Raw genomic sequence first — 17,891 nt, 5'->3', positions numbered from 1 at the left:
CACATGGAAAACTTGGCAATCAGCAGCTGTAGGAGCAAGGAGAGGGTTGGTAACCGACAGGAACTATAAATAAATAACTAACTCGCCCACCAGCCAGAGCTCCTTAAAAAGACAAGAACAAAGTTGTGAAGTTAAAAACCAGACCTAGAGCAACAAGAGAAACGGTAAAATCTCATATCACTAAAATCACTATTAACATCTGTACAACAAACTTTGCTCCTGTAGAACTGTCGTGGGTTAAAGGGGACAGAGCATAAAACTAGACTGGAAAGGAAAACACTAACCAGCGAGGAGCGAGAGCAATGCCAGTGGCACCGTTGCAAAGCTCACCATGGGAAGACAAGGCCCAGCAGCAGCAGCTTTCTGTCCTGCCTTTCAGCTGTGGCAGCAGAGGCAGGACATTCATGCTCTGCATCCTGTGCTGCAGGATGGCTGGGAGCGGGAGTGTAGAGATTGCACGTAATTGGACTTCTAGGTGAGAAAGACGAGAGCGAGAGCAATGCCAAAGGCACAGTTGCAGAGCTCACTGTGTGGAGACGAGGCCCAGCAGCAGCTTTCTGTCCTGGCTCTTCAGCTGTGGGAGCAGGGGCTGGATGTTCGTGCTCTGGGCACTGCGCTGCAGGACGGCCATGAGCACGCACCGCAGAGGTTGCACACGATTGGACATTTAGGTGGGAAAGCAAGGAGCAAGAGCAATGCCAGTGGCACCACTGCGGAGGTCACTGTGTGCAGAAGAGGCCCAGCAGTGTGAGAAACAGTCTCTAGATAAAAACTTAAGCTCAGGGTAGACACAGCAGTGAAGCAGCTATTTATTAATGTTTGTGCAAAAACGGGTGTCCTGGCAAGTACGCACACACAGCAAAAGCAGAACTATGATTTTTACTTCCTACCCCATCTCCAAGTTCACTCCCTTGTTTCCCCATTGGTTGGGTACTCCAAGGTTTACAGCCTGTCTGACGTGTATAATCTACATGCTAAATGTCCCGCCTCTGCTTACACCTCCCCTTACTCCATTTCATATGCCCCTTCCTCTTATATCTCCTTTTATGGTTCAATTTCATAACTCTCTTGGCAGACATGTGGTACCCCAACTCACTCTTTAAGCCTGTGCCAGCTTAGTTTCCTAGGTTGTACAAAGATAGTATTCTTTTTTACCACAGTGTGTATCTTTCGTCCAGAGATGATATTGTCTTTAACCACAGGGTGTGTCTTTCTAAGTTATGGTGTCTCAAGCCCTTTGTTTCATTCCCTTAGTAACTTAGCCCTAGCCCCAATATTGAAAAATCTTAACATTGCAAAGCCTTAATATTGATCTTAGAGTGCTAATATTGTAAAGCCCTAATATTACAAAGCCTCATCCCCAATTATATGAAAACAACACTGTTTCCCTCACAATTCCCCCTTTCTCTTATTTATACTATTGCTGGTTTTTTGCACTTCTTTAAAGAATTGTCCTGTATGTCACTTCCAGTCTGGATAATGTAATTTCATATTTTTCTTCTGAAGATAAGTCATCCAAATCATCTTCACTTTTCTTTTCTTTTACGGAAAGTATTTTATCAGAGTAGGGTGGTGGTCCCATGAGCATTTGTTTTGACAAAGTTGTTCCAAAAGGAAGTTGTACAAGTCTTCCTACATACGGAATTACACAGCATACTATAGCTATTAATATTACTGCTGATACAGAGGGTGGACCATTGTACAGGGGGGTTGTACAAGGGGGTTAGAGGAATTTGTTTAAACAAAAGGACTATCTGTTGTAAATGCCTGCTAAGCAGAACAGAGACCTCCGGTCCTGTTAATAAGCAGACACCTGAATCTACTGATAAAGGGGAGAAGCAGAGGATTTATGGCTGGGACACTGATCAAACTCTACTGATAAAGGGGAGAAGTAGAGGATTTACAGCTGGGACACTAACCAAACTCTAAGGCCACACATAAAGACTAAAAAGGTGAAAAGTGCAAGAAGAGGAAGACTCATTTACTTCATCTTGAAGACCCCTACCCAGAGGAGGAAGACTCATTTACTTCATCTTGAGACCCCTGCCCATGAGCAGAGGGGGCACTGCGCAGGCGCAGAGGACCTTCTGGCTCATTATAATACGAAGCGGGGATAGGACATGAATATGTATAGGCGTGTTGTGCAACCTTATGAATATATATAACTTTAGAGAATAAATGTACAGGGAAACAACACTGAGGTACGCATGACTTTGAGGAATTATCCCCGTGCGTCTCAGCGCTGAATAAAAAGCATACCTACTTTACAACTTTTAACGAGTTGTGGAGTCAATCCGCGCATCACTGCTACTGTATTTAGGGAAGTAAAAATTGGTATCACTATTCCCCTCTATTTTCCAAAATAGGATTCTAACCATCCTGTTAATGAACTATCTATTCTCTAATTTTCAGCCAATTCTTCCACCAAGGTAGCGAGGCCTTGTATGACCCTGGTCACAATTCTGTTTGGTGCTGTATTATTTGGAATAAATGTGCAACACCTATTCTTTAGCATTATGCATACTTCTCATTTTTCAGCTAGTATATCTAAACCTATTCTATTTTCCCATGTCATTCTGCTGGTAGCATCTAATTGTTTTGCAGTTCCTTTTATGGCATCCCTGTCATGATACATAAACTTCTGTTGATTATAATAAATATAATTTATCTAATCTATATTTATATTGATTGTAGCTTACCAAAACACACACACACAAAAGATTCAAACCCTGTTGCTCCCAAGTTCCTAGCTTTGTATTCATCAAGAACTCCTCAAGGGACTCCAACTGAATCAATATAGGTTCTTTCACCAAAGGATGTCCCTTCTCTTTATGCCTTTATTCCTTCTCTTTATTCCTTTCTCTTTATGCCTTGAGGAGTTTGTTTCCCTTTGAAATGCCATTGCCAATTGAACAATTGCAGAGGATCCCTTCCAGTTCGGAGGAAGTGTAGACCTTAGGGTTTTTTTTCCCACAGCACCACCATAAGTTGGCTCTTGGAATTTTTATAGCTGAGTAGTTTGCACCGTTGCGGAGGTCTGTGTCTGCACAAGAGGCCCAGCACCAGCTTTCTGTCCTGGCTCTTCGGCTGTGGGAGTAGACGCCGCACGTTTGTGCCCTGCACTCTGCGCTGCAGGACGGCCGGGAGCAGGCACCAGGGAGGTTGCACGCAATGGGACTGGGAAAGCCAGGAGCGGGAGCAATACGGACAGCACCATTGCGGAGCTTCGAGTGTGTAGAAAAGGCCCATAGCTGAAGAGCCAGGACAGAAAGCTGCTCCTGGTCTGGCTGCAAGGCTGGGCAAGGTAAGAGCTGTGTGGCGGCTCTGCCCTGGGGCTTCGATAACATTCCACAGCACCCCGAGGCCATTCCACAGCTCACTGGCAGCTCCAGCTTTTCCTTCGAGAGCCTTTTCCTGAAGAAACCTGGCTGCTGGGCTGAGTTTCTGCTTCCAGCCGCTCGCTTCGCTCCGCTCAGGGTCCCAGCGCTGCGGACCGAAGAGCAAGGGCGCGGACGGGGAGCGGCGTCCCGGTGGTGGGAAGAGCCCGTCACCCTGAGGCTGGGAGGACGTTTCTAGCCAGGCCCTGGCAGCGACAGCCCCGTTGCTGTGGCAGCGAGGGCCCTTCAAGGCAGACCCTGCGCGGGGGGGGGGGGAGCCCCTGTCGCTATAGTAACGGGGGCCTTCCTGTGCGGGAGACTCACATCATGGCGGCGCCTTTGCTGATGGCGGCGCGGTGCGGTGCGCGGGCCTTCGGCACGGCCGGTGAGACACGGGCCGGGGAGCCGCGGTTCCGCACGGGTGGGCAGCGGGAGCCGCTCGGGGCTGGAGGGGGGGCAGGAGAGCTCGCGGACGCCTGGGTTCCCCAAGCGGGCTTGGGGTGGCGCCGGCCCGGCCCGGCCCGTGCTCCTGCTCTCCGCCCTCCGCGCGCTCCCTCGGTCTCGTTTCCCGTCCTGTGTATGAAACGGAAACTCTCTTCGCTTCCAGCCGCTCTCCGATGGATAATTTGAGGTGTCTTTGCTCCTTCTGAAGCCGCTGAATTCTGTCGCAGCTCAGGCTTTCACCTGTGAGTCAGGACATGGTGTGTGGGAAAGGCTCTTTTTTTCTCTCCTCGGCTCTCGTCTTTTTTCTCTCCTCGGCTCCCGCACATAGGATATCTTTTTCTTGCATGCAGCCAGCCTCCTTCACAGCAGCTGCCCTGCAGGACAAGGCAGCGAGTACAGGTGGCTTCAGTTTAACGTTTCCTTCGCTTTCCAGGCATCTAACCACTGCCGGAGCTCTCCTCCCTCCTCAACACTTTGAATTTGTTTCATTTCGGGCTCCACTGATGAAGTGTTTGGTGACCTCCTGAGATGAATGGTAAAATGGACCTTCTTTGCAGCTGGAAGGGCAGCATCTCTATCCTCTTCCTCCCCTCCCACGAGCAGGAGGTGCTGGTACAACAGTCACTGATCTCTGAGAGGGCTCCAGCTGTGAGGGGGGATGCAGCAGGGAGCAGAGCATGGAGTAGGGTTGCCCAGAATCGGAGACCATTGAATAGGGTAGACATCAACCCGGGGAGGCCAAGTGAACTTCATTTCTTGCTAAAAGCTTCTGTGATTCCTGGGTGTGGTGGAGAAATCCCCCTTTGTAGTGCCTAGCTCAGTAATATGCCTATGGCCATCATCCTAATCTCTTTCTGTTGGGTTTTTCTAGTGTCCTGTTTTCAGCTATGATGTCCTGGAATAGAGAGAATTTTCTTCTTAGTAGCTGGTACAGCTTTTTTTCCATTTCCCCTTTTGTTTTTTTATACTCTCTCCCCTTCTTATTTCTCTTATTATTACTATTATTAGTAATATTAGTAGTAGAATATCGTACTTTAGTTATTGAACTGTTCTTATCTCAACCCATGGGTTTTTACATTGTTCCTGTTCTCCTCCCCATCCCTCCCAGGGGTGAGTGAGCAGCTGCCTGGTGCTGAGTTACCAGCTCGTTTCAAACCACAACATCCAGACAGAATTCCTGGTAAATTTCCTGAAGCTTACCAGCCAGCTGATCTCCTGGGAATGCCAAAATCCAGTTCTGGACCAGGGAAGACTACTGTGCAATGTCCTGGGAAATGTGACTCCTTGGAAGGAGGAGTAAAATCACAGGAAAGCAGCTAACTCCTGAGAAAGTTAAAAAGGAGATTTTACTTTTCTTTTCACAGCCTGATTGTAAATGAGCAGGGAATATTTTCATCTGGTACAGGAACAAAAAAATTATTTGTTCCTGAAAATCCTTTTCGTGTTCCCTTTTTGGGGAAATATTTTTCTGGCTACCTGTTGTCCCATAGGTGATCCCTGGCCCCTCTTCAGGGTGTGATTACATCGCTAATAGCAGCAAGAGCAGCCATGCTGCTGCTTCCCACCAAACACCATTTGGCTGTTCCCTCTGCAAAGTGTTCCTACTGGGTTCTGCTTAATCTCTGTGTAAGGAGAGCAAGAGTGGTTGTATTTGAGATATGCTGGTTCCCAAAGTGTCCTGCTCTTCCCCGGGCCCTTTTCTTCTCTGCTTGCAAGGAGGCCCTTCCAGAAAGATTCCCATCTGGTACGGCTGTGGGTGAACTATGTGTCACAACATCTGCTTTTAGGGGGCTGCCACTGGAAAACTTGACTTTCAGCCAGGGTGGAAGAGGGATGTCTCTGCAGTACCTTGTCTTAACAGCTGTGGCCTCTCTTTCCAGAAAAGCCAGCTATGGAAAAGAAGGCACTCTCATCTCCTGCTCACCAGCTGCACAAGAACTTTGAAGGTAGGATCTCTCTTCACTTCAGCACGTAGATACATGGGGGCAGCTGAGGACTCTGCCCTTGCTCTTTGCCCTTATATCCTGGGTTCAGCAGTAGCAGTCATTTTTCTCCTTAGTAGCTGGTGCAGTGCTGTGTTCTTGACTTTCAGCTGGGAACAACGCTGATAACACCGATATTTTTAGTTGTTGCTAAGTAATGTTTAGTCTGACCAAGGACTTTCTCAGTCTTGTGCTCTGCCAGGGAGGAGGGGAAGCCAGGAGGAAGCAGAGACAGGACACCAAAACTAGCCACAGGGGTATTCCATACCACAGCATGTCATGCCCAGTATAGAAACTGGGGGGAGTTACCCAGAAGGGCTAGATCACTGCTTGGGTCAGGCTGGGTATCAGTCGGTGGGTGTTGAGCAGTTGTGTTCTCTTCCCTTGTTATTTCCCTTATCATCATTAGTGGTAGCAGTAGTGGTTTTGTGTTATACCTTAGTTACTGACTGTTCTTATCTCAACCCGTGGGAGTTACATTCTTTTGATTCTCCTCCACATGTGTCTGGGAGCAGGGGGAGGAAGGGGAGGAGTGAGTGAGCGGCTGTGTGGTTCTGAGTTACTTAAACCAGGACCCCATAGTTTGCCTAATGTGTTAACTAAAGGCTTGGCTGGTCAGTGAAATTTGGGTCCTTCTCTCCTATGATGCTGATGCAGATCTAATCCTACAGAGATGACCAAAGGAGAAAAAAAGATGCAGCCGTTGTGTCAGGAGGAATTCTGTCCAACTTCCAAGCAGGGGCAATAGTTCTCTGGCACAGCTGAGATCTGCTTGTCAAAGGCTGTGCTTTAACCAAGATTAGTATCTGTTCAAATTACAGATGGGTTTTGGGTGCTTTAGGTGAGCTTTTTTAATCCCCTTTTTCTTTGCCTAAACAGTGTTCAAGCATTAAAGCACCCAAAGTTAGCATTATTTTTTCCTAGGAGAAAAAGAAAAAATGTGGAAAAACTGAACATAAATGTAACTCTTGAGTGTATGAAGTGCAGGGAGACTCAAGGGTGTCCCAGGTCCCTGCAGAACCTCCTTTCGTGGCTTTGAGCAGATACGATCTGCTGTCCCCATGTGCACATGGTAGGGGATAGAGCTTGGCTTAGCACAGAACTGTTCTTCTAAATAACATTGGGTTTATTTGTTTTTCTTATTATTCTCCTTTCCTATGGGATAATTTCCAAATTTAGATGATCCTTTGGCAGGGCTTTTATCTAATGAGGAGCAGGATGCTCCCAAAAAGCCATCTTCAACTGGCACTAAAAGCAGCTCTGAAAAGAACACAGAACAGAGCAAAGAAAAAGGTAAGCAGAGTTGCTTGATGCATTTTCTTTGTATTAAGTGAATCAGCAGCTGGCTGAGTTTGTGTGAGGTCCAAACTGATTGAATTGAATTGAAAGCCACCTAGTCCATCTCTTATTAATAATTTATAGAACAACTTGGTAACGGGGTTAACTGTGACCCAGCTCATTGAGTGCTTGATATTTTCAGTTTGCCACAGGTTTCAGAAATGACCTTTCCTCTCTGGGAATGGAGGTTCAGATCTCACATTTGACCTCATCCAGCCTTTTCTGCATGTTGCCAGATGAGAGCGAGTTTTCTGGGTTAGGATTTGGGTTGCTGAGAGCATCACCCATCCATGCCAAACCACAGTTGGTGCACCTCTCAGTGGGATCCATCCACACTGTGGCTGTGTTACTGGCACTCATCCCTCTTGTTCCTGCAACAGGGACACTAATCATAAAACAGTTTCAGTTAGGAGGGACCTTAAAGCTCATCCAGTTCCAACCCCTTGCCACAGGCAGGGACACCTACTACAGCAGGTTGCTCCAAGCCCTGTCTAACCTGTCCTTGAACACTGACAGGGATGGGGCAGCCACAGCTTCTCAGGGCACCCTGTGCCAGGGCCTCACCACTCTCATAATGAAGACTTTTTTTTCTAACACTGAAGCTAAATATCCCTTCTTTCAGCTTAAATAGTCTGATAGTCCTCTAAAAATCACTGTTCACCCTGATAAATCCACCCCGCACACAAGCAGCAGCTAGTAGATTAGGGCAAGGACTAAGGTGCCTTGGTGGAGCAGGACTTTGGGTGACAAGGGGCAGGAATTATCTGATTGGAAACTTGCAAAGGTAAAGGAGCTCCTGGTGTTAGCCAGAGCAGAAAACTCAGTGATACCATCAGTGGATGCATGGCCACAAACCAGGCAGTAGCACATTGCCACTTTGTCATTTATTATGAGATGTGGTTACTTGGAAGAGTTATTTAAAAATTACTTTTTAAATGATCCTGAGTGATAAGAGAAGTCAGGGATGCTTTGATCTCTTGTTAAACAAAAAAAAAAAAAACAAAACTCTGATCAAATCTCCTTCCTTGCTTGATCCCATCCACAGAGCCACCTCAGATGCCCCTGCATGCCATGGCACCAGTCCAGAGGAGGGAGCTCACATTTGAAGATGATGATGAAGACTTGATGGATGCACTGGGATTTGGGAGTGGCCCAAAAGGAGGTGAGAAGTAAGGAGAGAAGGCAAAAGAGTAAGGACAATGAAGAGGTAAAGTAGGGGATGTCTTGTGTGTTGAGATGGTGCCACCATGCTGGGTAGGGGGCGCTGGAGCTTCTGCCTGTGGCTCCCAGAAAGGGACAAGAGCAGCCTTGCTTGGCAGAGAAGAGCCCGAGCCCCCTGGCAAGGCTGTGTGCTGAGGATGAATCCTGCCCCTCAGAGAAATCAGTCTGCCACTGTGTCCCTAACAGAGAGGAGCTCTGTGCAGCCCACTCCATGGTAGATGAATTGCTGGGACAAGGCTCCATGGACAAAAATCATGAAACAGCCAGGCAAGGGAGAGCACGGGGATTTCAAACCGGATAAAAAAATACCAAAACCAGCCAAGTGAGCACAGCCAGGGATGCTGGGAAGGTCTGCAGAGGTGATAGCATTGGCTTGGGAGAGTGAGATTGATTTTTGATGCCCTTGCAGGGAAAATACCCTTTCTTTGCAGGGATGCTAATGGGCTGTCAGGCAGTGCAGGGAAAGGTGCAAAAAGTGTAGTACTTTGGCCTTGAGGCAGCCTGGGAGCATTTGCACAGTAGCCATAACTCCATTGCCTTTGGACATGGTCTGATTTCCAGCAAAGAAGCTTTTCCCAGCCACACTGAGGAGGCACTTGCTCATGGGTTCCTGGGGATGATGGTTCCAGCTGTGTTTTCCCAGAGGCAGCAATCCTAGTGGAAATTACAGGGGAGGAAAAGGGCTGGTGCTTTTGCAGATGGCTGTTCCTCTGGGTGCTGACTCAAGGCTGCTTATCTGAACAGAGAAGGAAGATGGATGGGACAAGGAGGATTTTGACTTTGGAGCATACCGGCCCACAATGGCCTCCATGCCCAGTGGCCAGCTAGGGAGGAGGCAATCTGTGAGGTATTGTGCTCTGTGAGTGCATGGCTGCTTCCCCTGTGACAGAGCAGGCAGAGTCCCTTGGGTCCCCTGGCAGGCAGGTATGCAACTGCTAGTCCTTGCAGCAGGTTTTCTGCTGAGACCATCAGTGAAGCAAAACCAGAACCTTGCCACAAACCTTCTCCAGCCAGCCAGAACCCTGTGTGGGGCAGCAGGAATAGAGGAGACTGGCTGGGTTTGAAAGATGAGGCTTTTATGGATTCAGAGCTGTCGTCCCCAATGAAAGCCAGTCCCACAGTGAGCCACCCCAGCCCTGCCACAGCCAGGCAGCACCGCTCCACCAGCCAGCTTCCGGCAGCAGAGAAGGCAGTACCTCAACCTGTCCCACCAGAGGAGGAGGAGGACTGGCTGATGGCCCTGTTGGCTCGCAAGAAAGCCCAAGCACAGGCAAAGACCCAGGAGAGAAATGCCAAGCCTTCAGAAGCTCCAGGCAATGGGCTGGATCCCCGGTCTCCTGTCAGGTGAGGTCATGATTTGTGGCCACAGCTCTTGCATCTGTACCACATGTAGCTGCTCCAGTAGGACCTCTCAGAAACCCTTGGCTCCAATTAAAGAAAATATTTTTAAGCACTATCTTAGTCTGGCTTGGGGTAATAATGCAGGGCTTTATTCTGCTGATAACTGCCTGCAGTCCCATGAAACCTCTGTTCTCTCCTTCCAGTTTTGGCCAAGATTGCACACACTGCCCTGGGTCCTGCTTTGGTCACTGGGAACTTTGTCACTGGGAGGGAAGGAAGCTGTGAAGGACTGTCAGGCTCTTGCTTGTTTGATTACAGTGGGACAGCCAGCTTCAAGCTTCTAGAAATGCCAGTCAGGATAATATCCATGTGCCTCTCCCTGAGCTGTGACACTGCTGTGCATCACTGGTGTCTCTGTACCCATCCAGGCAGCTGGTCCCCTGGCTCAGCACCGCAAAACAGGACTCAGCTCACCCGTTGGAGTCTGTGCAAGGGGATCCCACCAGAGATGACAGCGCCCTGGGTGTGTTTCATGTGGTTGTACAATTTGGGCAGCAGTATGCAGAAAGAGTCCCCCTGCCCTGAAAAAAAAACGCCCCAAAACAAGGCAGGAGCCGCAACATCATTGCCCTTGGCCATGTGAATGCTGCCCAGGCTTTGAGCAGTCGTTGTCAGAGAGGGCTGCCAAGCTGCAGGATCCCACCATTCCCATTTTGTGACATGGTGGGGACATGGTGCTGAGACACACTGAGCTCTGCAGTTCTGCTTTTGGGGTTTCAGAGGGCTGCAAGGGACTCGCTGTCTCTGAGCTATGGGTGGGCTTAAGTTTGTGCTGTCCTGTGTCTCTCCCCTTTCCCTCCTGCTGTCCCCATGCTCATCCCACTAGTGCTGTCTGCTGGAAGACCCCCTGCTGCTGTGACTGAGGCTGTGCAGCAGTTCATGGGCCACTGAAAGTGACTTAAAGGAGCCAGCCTTTTCCGTAGGTGATGGAGATGGAGCTGTGCTTTGCCCCCAGACTTACTCTGCAGAGCAAAGTCCCATTATTATTGTGCATGAGGTGGGGTAGGGGTGCAGATGTGGACAAGCCAGTCTGAGTATCCATCCCCATCAGCAACCACTGGAGGGAGGGAGCAGGATCCTTCTTGCTCTGCCCATGAAGTCCTCATCCTTCTGGGAGGGGATGGTTCATTTCACATCTGAATCACAGGCTTGTCCAATTTTCAGTCCCTACAACCACGATCCCACAAGAGCAGAAGATGCCAGTCCCTGCTGTGCTCACTCAGGTAGGTGCTGGGGCTGTGCCCCTGAGAGGTGCAGGATCAGGGCAGTGATTGTGAGCCCTGCCCACCAACGCACTGTGATCCAGCTCTGCCCATGTACCCTCAGCAAGAGGAAAGGTGTGCCCCACTTTGCCTCTCTGGGAGCCTGTGTACATGGAGGCAAAGTGTGTGGAGAGCCCTGAAATGCCACAGGTTGTGTTTATCAGGCCAAAGCACATGTGTTGTGAATGCTTTGTAAATCACAATGTATTTACAACCCTGTGTTGCCTGAGCAGCATTACATAGTTCCCCAGGCATATATATATAGAAGATAAGTAGACAACAGAGGCTCCAGTTGATAGAAGACTTTCTTCAGCTGTTTTTCCCAGTATGGTGGTGAAGCTGCTCTGAGATTGTTTCTAGACAATGGAAGGGAAATTAGAGTTTTGGTTTTTGAAGCCTCCATTTCTCATTTAGCTTAGCCTCTGTGCCTGCCCTTGTGGCAGAACACACGCTTTCTCCTAGAGGGCTCATGGTTGTATCCTTGAGTGTCTCCCCAGAGAAGGAAGAGCCCAGCATGCTTGTGTCTGGGGTAGAGGCTGCTTGCTGGGTGTCAACTGGAGAAAAAGGGCCCAGGGCAGCAATGGGCTTGGGCTGGAGAAGGATAGAGGAGGGACAGCAGAAGGCTGGGGGTAGATTGCCATTCCCATGCTGGGAGGAGGTGCTTTACCTCCCTGAGAGCATCCCTGTGTCCCTGCATTTTGCTGCACCCAGGGCACATCTGCAGAGTGCCCCACAGTTGCAGGTGAGGCTCGTGCCTTCCTTTGGGGGCTGATGGCCCCACCACAAAGCCACTGATTCCAAAGAGCCTTAATTTTCTTTCTTCATCTTCTTAGGCAGATTCTGCAGCCCCAAGCTTGCTACATGAGAGGAGGCTGGGAGCTCCCACAACCCAGCTCTACAAGGATGCATCAGGCTGTCATGCAGAGCTCCTCAGGGCCCAGGCCCGTGTGGCAGAGCTGGAGAGCCAGGTGAACCCCATAGCCTGCTGGATGCAGACCATGGGAGACCCAGGGGAAGGAGAAGGGGTTGCGTCTGCTTCAGATAACATCAGGGTGATGGGAGAGAGGAGAAACCTCCCTGTCCAGGGATGTCTATGGTCACTAAGAGCTGCTGTAGATCTCTGTCCCTGCGGCAGCACAAGGATCTTCTCTGGGTGCCCAACAGGTCCAGATGCTGGAGATGGAGCGGACTCAATACAAACTGATGCTGGAGAGTCTCCAGCAGCGGCACCAGGCAGACCTGGATCATCTCGAGAGCACGTACAGGTATCAGGCTCTCACCTCTGCTCCCCTTTTCTGTCAGGTCCTTGCCTGCAGCCCCATCCATCTCCCCAGACTGGGAATGCTGGGGCACTTCCCAAATCTATCCATGGGACGTGCAGGGACAAAACCGTGTCGATGTGGACCTAGTGGGGGCAGAGAGCAGCCCATGGGTGAGCCGAGGTGGGGGTCCACTCTTACCAACACTGTCCCATGGGTGACAAGAAGGAGGGGTCAGTCCCATTGCCAGCACATTGCCAACCAGGACAGTACACTGGGCAGTAGCAGGGGGGTTCAGGGCTCAGACTGCAGGGTATCTGCATGTTTCCCCATGCACGCAGTGACACTGGTCTGCTCCTAAATCCCTGTGTACACTTTGGGTGGAGGGTGATGGGTATTGACATGAAAGTAACACTTGCTCCTTGCTGTGACCTCCCTGGGCCGGAGCCAGGTGAAGATGCTGGGTAAGAGCAGCATGAGCAGCACACATGGGGCTGGTAGTCCCAGTCTTACCAAAGGAACCAGGGAGCAGTTTGGGAACATAGTGAATGGAGAAGTCAGAGCCTAGAAACACTGGGTTATGGGTAGCTCAGTGGCTTTTGGAATGAGGATTTGCTTTGTAGGTAGAAATGGGGAGATCTGGCTGGGCACATTATTTTAAAGTGAATGCTCTGAACTTTGAAAGATGCTGAATGTATCGTTTTGCCTCCCCCAGATCCCTTTTATTCTGGTCAGTGAGTCGCTGCTGACCACATAGTTTGGGTCAATGAGAAATCAGGTTTTGGTAGAGATGCCCATAACTGCCAAAAGCGGTTCACCGAAATGTGGGTGCCTGTCATGGGATGCCCCGTAACAGACTGCCATGCCAGCTCAGCTCCTGGGACCTGGCTCTCAGCCCCACAACCAGGCCTCTTCCACAGTTCCTGTCATGGGGAGCACTGGTTTGAAATAGCCCATGGCGGGCTCCTTCCCTGTGTCCTGCAGGACATTGGTCCAGGAGATGCGCAAAGACTACGAAGAGCAGCTCCAGCAGCTGAAACGGCTGAAAGACCTGGAGATTGATGCAGTGACCAGTTCGACCTCACATACCAGGTGCTGACACGTGGTGCCATATCCCCATGAGTCCCTTGCCATGGAGTTCCCCGCTCTGCGGGAACCAGCATGGAACCATGGCAGGAGGTGCCATCCCCTCTCCCACCCACTGCTTCCAGGGGTGCTGATCTGTTTAATATCCTATGGTACTCTAAGCAGCAGCTCTGTCCTACCGCTCTGCCATGACCCAGAGAGGTTCAGGGCAGGGCTGCCCAGCGTTTGGCCCACCACGCATCCCCTCCTCCATCACGGTGAGACTAAGTGTGTCCCCTCCCTCCTCTCCGCAGGTCTTTGAATGGTATCATCGAGCAGATGGAGAAGTTCTCCAGCAACCTGCATGACCTCTCCCACAAGGTGGAGGCCATGCACCAAACCACATCCCAGGAACTGGCACAGCAGTGGGACAAGCAGCTCAAAGGTACTTCTGTTCCTATGTGCCAGAATGTCTGCAGGATCCCTGCCAGGGCTGGGGACACCCAGAAAACAGGGAGAAGTTGCCCCAAGTCAGCCAAAGAAGCTGGGGGCCAAGGCCTGTTTTGGTCACTGGACACCTCCGGGTCTCCCATTTCAAAAACAGTGTCCTGGGGGTGCACAGAAGGTGATGAGCATAAACACATGCAGCTTTTCTGTGAATGTGGTGCAGACAGAGGAGGGCTTCCCACCTCATGCTGCTCAGGGCCCTGCTGCTTCCTCTCACCAGTGCTCGAGGACAGGCTGTCACAACAGAAGAGGGACATGGAGGAGGAGCGGAGCCAAATCCAGGAGGTGATCACTAGAATGGAGTCCAGGCTGAGTGAGCAGGTGAGCTTGCATTGTGTTTGTTGCCCAGGTCAGCCCTCCTGTCTGGCTGTGGGATGTATGCCTTGCCCATTGGAGGTCCCTGGCCTGGACCCTGTGAGTGGCATCTGTCTTTCCTCTGTGTCTGAACCCAGGAGAGATGGAGGCTGGTGGCAGAGCAATCCAAAGCAGAATTGCTGCAACACTCACTGGAGGAGCAGCGGCGAGGCATGACCCAGCAGCTTTCCATGGAGCGAGCAGAGCTGGAGAGGGAGAAGGTGAGGAGGGGCAGACATCTCCAGGTGCTTTCTGCATGTCCCTTGAGTCTGATCAGGGCTGCAGTGTAGAAGAGAGATTTGGATACTGGGCTGTAGCATCCTTCCTCTGCCCTCTGCCTCCTCAATCCCACACCTGGTCTCACAGTGAATCACAGTCAGACCAACCCTCTTGCACACAGATGCAAGAGGCTTCTGTGTGTGCATGATGCGCACTGGTTCTCGAGGAGCATGGGGCCAGAGCTCTCTATGCAGGGTTCATGACAGGTGTCATAGGCTTAAACAAGCTTGTAGACGTTGTGTGGTGTTTGGTGGCAGAGATGAGTTAAAGGAGAAAAATACTGTGGCAAATGGGACTTGGTGCTTTTCTCTTCCTCTCTTGCGATGCTCTCCAGAGTGCATTGCTGGAGGAGCGACAGAAGCTGAAGCGCGACATGGACCGAACCCTGCAGATGGCCTCCCAGAGAGAGAGCACCATCATGAGCCTGGCCAAGGTACCACAGTAGAGCCCCTTCCTGTGGCCTCCAGCGCTGCTTGGCAGGCTCACGGGTGGGTCCTGCCTGTGAGGAGGCATTCAGCGTTGCCTTCAGGTGTTTAAGACCGAGACTTGACTCAGGGTGCTGAGAATCCAGCTGTTCCAGAACAGCCTACGCCACCCTGTTTTAGAGGTGGGCTTAAGCATCAGTTTCTGTCTCCCCTTTGCAGGTGAGGAGGCTGGGCAGCCAGCCCAGGTGCAGCTGCCTCCGTTGTAAGTCTGGCAAGATGAAACCCCTGTGCTGGGTAAAGCAAAATCTCCCTGTACCATGGAGATGTGTCCAGTGCCAGTTCTGCTCCCCACTGGGGCTGTCCAGAGGGCATATGTGGCACAGGCAGCGTGGCAAAGCTGCATTTGTAAGGACTAGAAGGGTGAAAAATACTACATTCAGGCTGAATATTTCCACTTCTGACAAAGTGCCATGCCTTGAGCATGTTTTAGGGTATGCAACATGGTGGGAGGCTCTGTCCTTTCTGGGGAAGGAGTGTGTTTGTTTATCTGTACAGTCCAAGCTGTGCCAGCCCTGCCCCCCAAAGGTGGGTGTATGAGGACACTGCTTGGGTGCCTGGTGGTGCTGCTCTGCACCCAAAACTGGCACACATGAAAAGCTCAACAGGGCTGGTGATGCACTAGTTTTCCCCATGCCCATGCTAGGAGCAGGCAGAGCTGAAGATCCAGAGCCGTGAGCTGAAAGTGAAGGAGAATCACTTGTTGAGGGACAGGGAGCTGCTGGAAGAAGCATGGCAGGAGCTGAGGCGTGAGAAGGAGAAGGTGAACAGGGCCGCACTGTGCATCCAGAACCGTGAGGAGGAGATTAAAAGCACGACCAAGGCAAGTGGAGCATCTGCACTGCAATTTACAACTGTATGGGGGCCAGCAACAAAGCTGGGGTTTCCCATCCCTCCCAAAGTCGTGAATCCTAATCCTTTCCTGGGAGGGGGACAAGGGGATGCACAAAGGAGCCCTGCCTCAGGGCAGCGAGGGTCCCTGTCCCCAGCCTCTCCAGCTGCTCTGTCTTGCAGCTCTCATCCCAGAAGTATGAGGAAGGGGAGCGAGCCTTGCGGGAGGCACGCAGGGTAGAGTCCGAGCACCAGAGCAGGCTGCAGGTCATGCAGCAACACTTGGAGCAGCTAAAGCAGCAGGAACAGCGTCTGCACCAGGCAAATGCCCCAGATCTTCCCTTCTTGGCTTGGGGCTGCCATACCAGGGGCCTGGACCTTTCCCAACAGCTTCTCTCCTGGGGATGGGGCAGGAGCGGCTGAGCATGGCTCGCCAGAGGAAACAGCTTGAACAGCTACGTGAGGTGCTACCCAGGAACCCTGTGATGCTGCAGACTGCGGGCAAGGACCTCGGTGCCCCTATGACAGGCCTTTCCACCACACTGCGTAAGACTTCCTGCATGCTGCTGGTGGGAAGCGACATGCTGGGGGGCAGCTGCACTTGTATTCCGCTTCTCAGGAGGCTTGAGGTGTTCCTAAGAGCTGTTTTAGTTCCCCTGTATATAAACCTCAGATATGACTTGGCCTCCTTGTCCTCTGAAGGAGCTCATCTGTGCTCTCTGAGTGAGGGCATTGCCTGGAAGGAGAAGGAGGGGTGAGGCAGGTGGGTTAAACCTCCTGCTTGCACTGGGAGCTGGGGAGGACCCTGCTGCAGGGACATGCAGGCAGCAGAAAATGAAAAGGGATGCTCTGTTGTCTCCTTAACAGCGCAGGCACTACGCAATGTTCCAGGCTTTCTGCCTCCTATCCAGGAAGCCCTGTCCATGGCCAGCCCCACTGACCGCTACATCAACCTGCTGCTGCTGAACTACAGGGCCCAGCAGGTGAGGTGGTAGGAGACCACGGGTGGAAGGAGCTTCAATCAGCTGGGTTGGAGCAGGCTGGATGAAGCCTGGTAGTGATAGGCTGGAGGGTCTCCTGAGATCATTTCTGAGCTGCTGGGCTGGCATCTTGAGGGGCAATACCAGAAGCAAGGATGGGTGGATCCTCACACCTTGCCTCGGGTTCATGGAAAATATCCTTCACTTTATGGGGTTGCCCCTCTTCTCACCCCATCCCTGGGTGGAAGAAACTAGTTCTGCTGGACTCTGGCTTTGTGATAACCACGTCCTCTCCTGTCAGCTCCCGGATGGGTCCTTCTCCAGGCAGGGATGCTCTTTGAGACTTCCTCTGTGTGAGGTTATGGGCTTGTGAGGTGGGGCATTACACCCAGGGGGTACCACAGACAGGTACCTGCCCACATGAAAGAGGGTTTGGGACACTCCCCTTACTCATGAGTGACACCTTGAACTGTGACCCCGTTCCTGTGGCTCTCTGATAGCAATCCTATCCATCCTTCTCAGGACCACCGTTTCTTAGAAAATGAGCGTATCTTCCTGGAGAGCCTGAAGAAAGCGCCCTACACCGCTTGAACCCTGTCATAGTGAGGAGGAGGCAGCCCTACACACTACTCTGTGAATGGCTGTGTCCATCTTCTTCAGGAGGCCACCGTGCCCTCTGCATGGGCTGGGAACGACAAACATTAAATAATCCGAGTTTTCATGGGGGAACTGTCCTTTTCTTTAAAAACAGTCTTGGCATGTTCTGAGTGTGAAATCCCTGAGGCTGCAAGGACACACTTTGTCTGGCCTCCACCGCACAGGCCAGTGCCACTGGCACTTCCTGGGAGGCAGTTGCCCTTGTGGGCAGGATTCAGTTGGTGTGCTGCTGGCTCTTGCGTAGGACTGTGACAACCAAGCCATTAGAGGGGGTGGAGGAGGTCTGGTCTTGCTGCAAGGCTGGGCAAGGTAAGAGCTGTGTGGCGGCTCTGCCCTGGGGCTTCGATAACATTCCACAGCACCCCGAGGCCATTCCACAGCTCACTGGCAGCTCCAGCTTTTCCTTCGAGAGCCTTTTCCTGAAGAAACCTGGCTGCTGGGCTGGGTTTCTG

At 51.2% G+C, this 17,891-nt stretch overlaps 1 protein-coding gene across 1 annotated transcript; it reads left to right on the top strand.

The window, feature by feature from the left end:
* Positions 1 to 5,633: 5,633 nt before the first annotated feature.
* On the top strand, positions 5,634 to 17,546 carry FBF1 (Fas binding factor 1). Its single transcript, XM_061462017.1, is given in 22 exon segments — positions 5,634 to 5,767; positions 6,983 to 7,096; positions 8,187 to 8,310; positions 8,549 to 8,609; positions 8,611 to 8,661; positions 8,663 to 8,684; positions 9,107 to 9,209; positions 9,311 to 9,706; positions 10,132 to 10,226; positions 10,928 to 10,986; positions 11,859 to 11,993; positions 12,190 to 12,290; positions 13,269 to 13,376; positions 13,664 to 13,794; positions 14,077 to 14,177; positions 14,309 to 14,431; positions 14,824 to 14,922; positions 15,618 to 15,794; positions 15,986 to 16,133; positions 16,136 to 16,348; positions 16,670 to 16,785; positions 17,305 to 17,546. Coding segments are annotated over 22 exon segments (2,601 nt in total). The 5' UTR covers positions 5,634 to 5,712; the 3' UTR covers positions 17,374 to 17,546.
* Positions 17,547 to 17,891: the final 345 nt, after the last annotated feature.

The sequence above is a fragment of the Pezoporus flaviventris genome, unplaced genomic scaffold (genome assembly GCF_033815535.1).
Source record: "Pezoporus flaviventris isolate CSIRO_AGI_PZ_B2104156 unplaced genomic scaffold, CSIRO_AGI_Pfla_v1 ptg000034l, whole genome shotgun sequence".
Classification (NCBI taxonomy): Eukaryota; Metazoa; Chordata; class Aves; order Psittaciformes; family Psittacidae; genus Pezoporus; species Pezoporus flaviventris.
The sequence above is the reverse complement of the archived record's forward strand: the minus strand, read 5'-3'. Positions and strand labels throughout refer to the sequence as shown.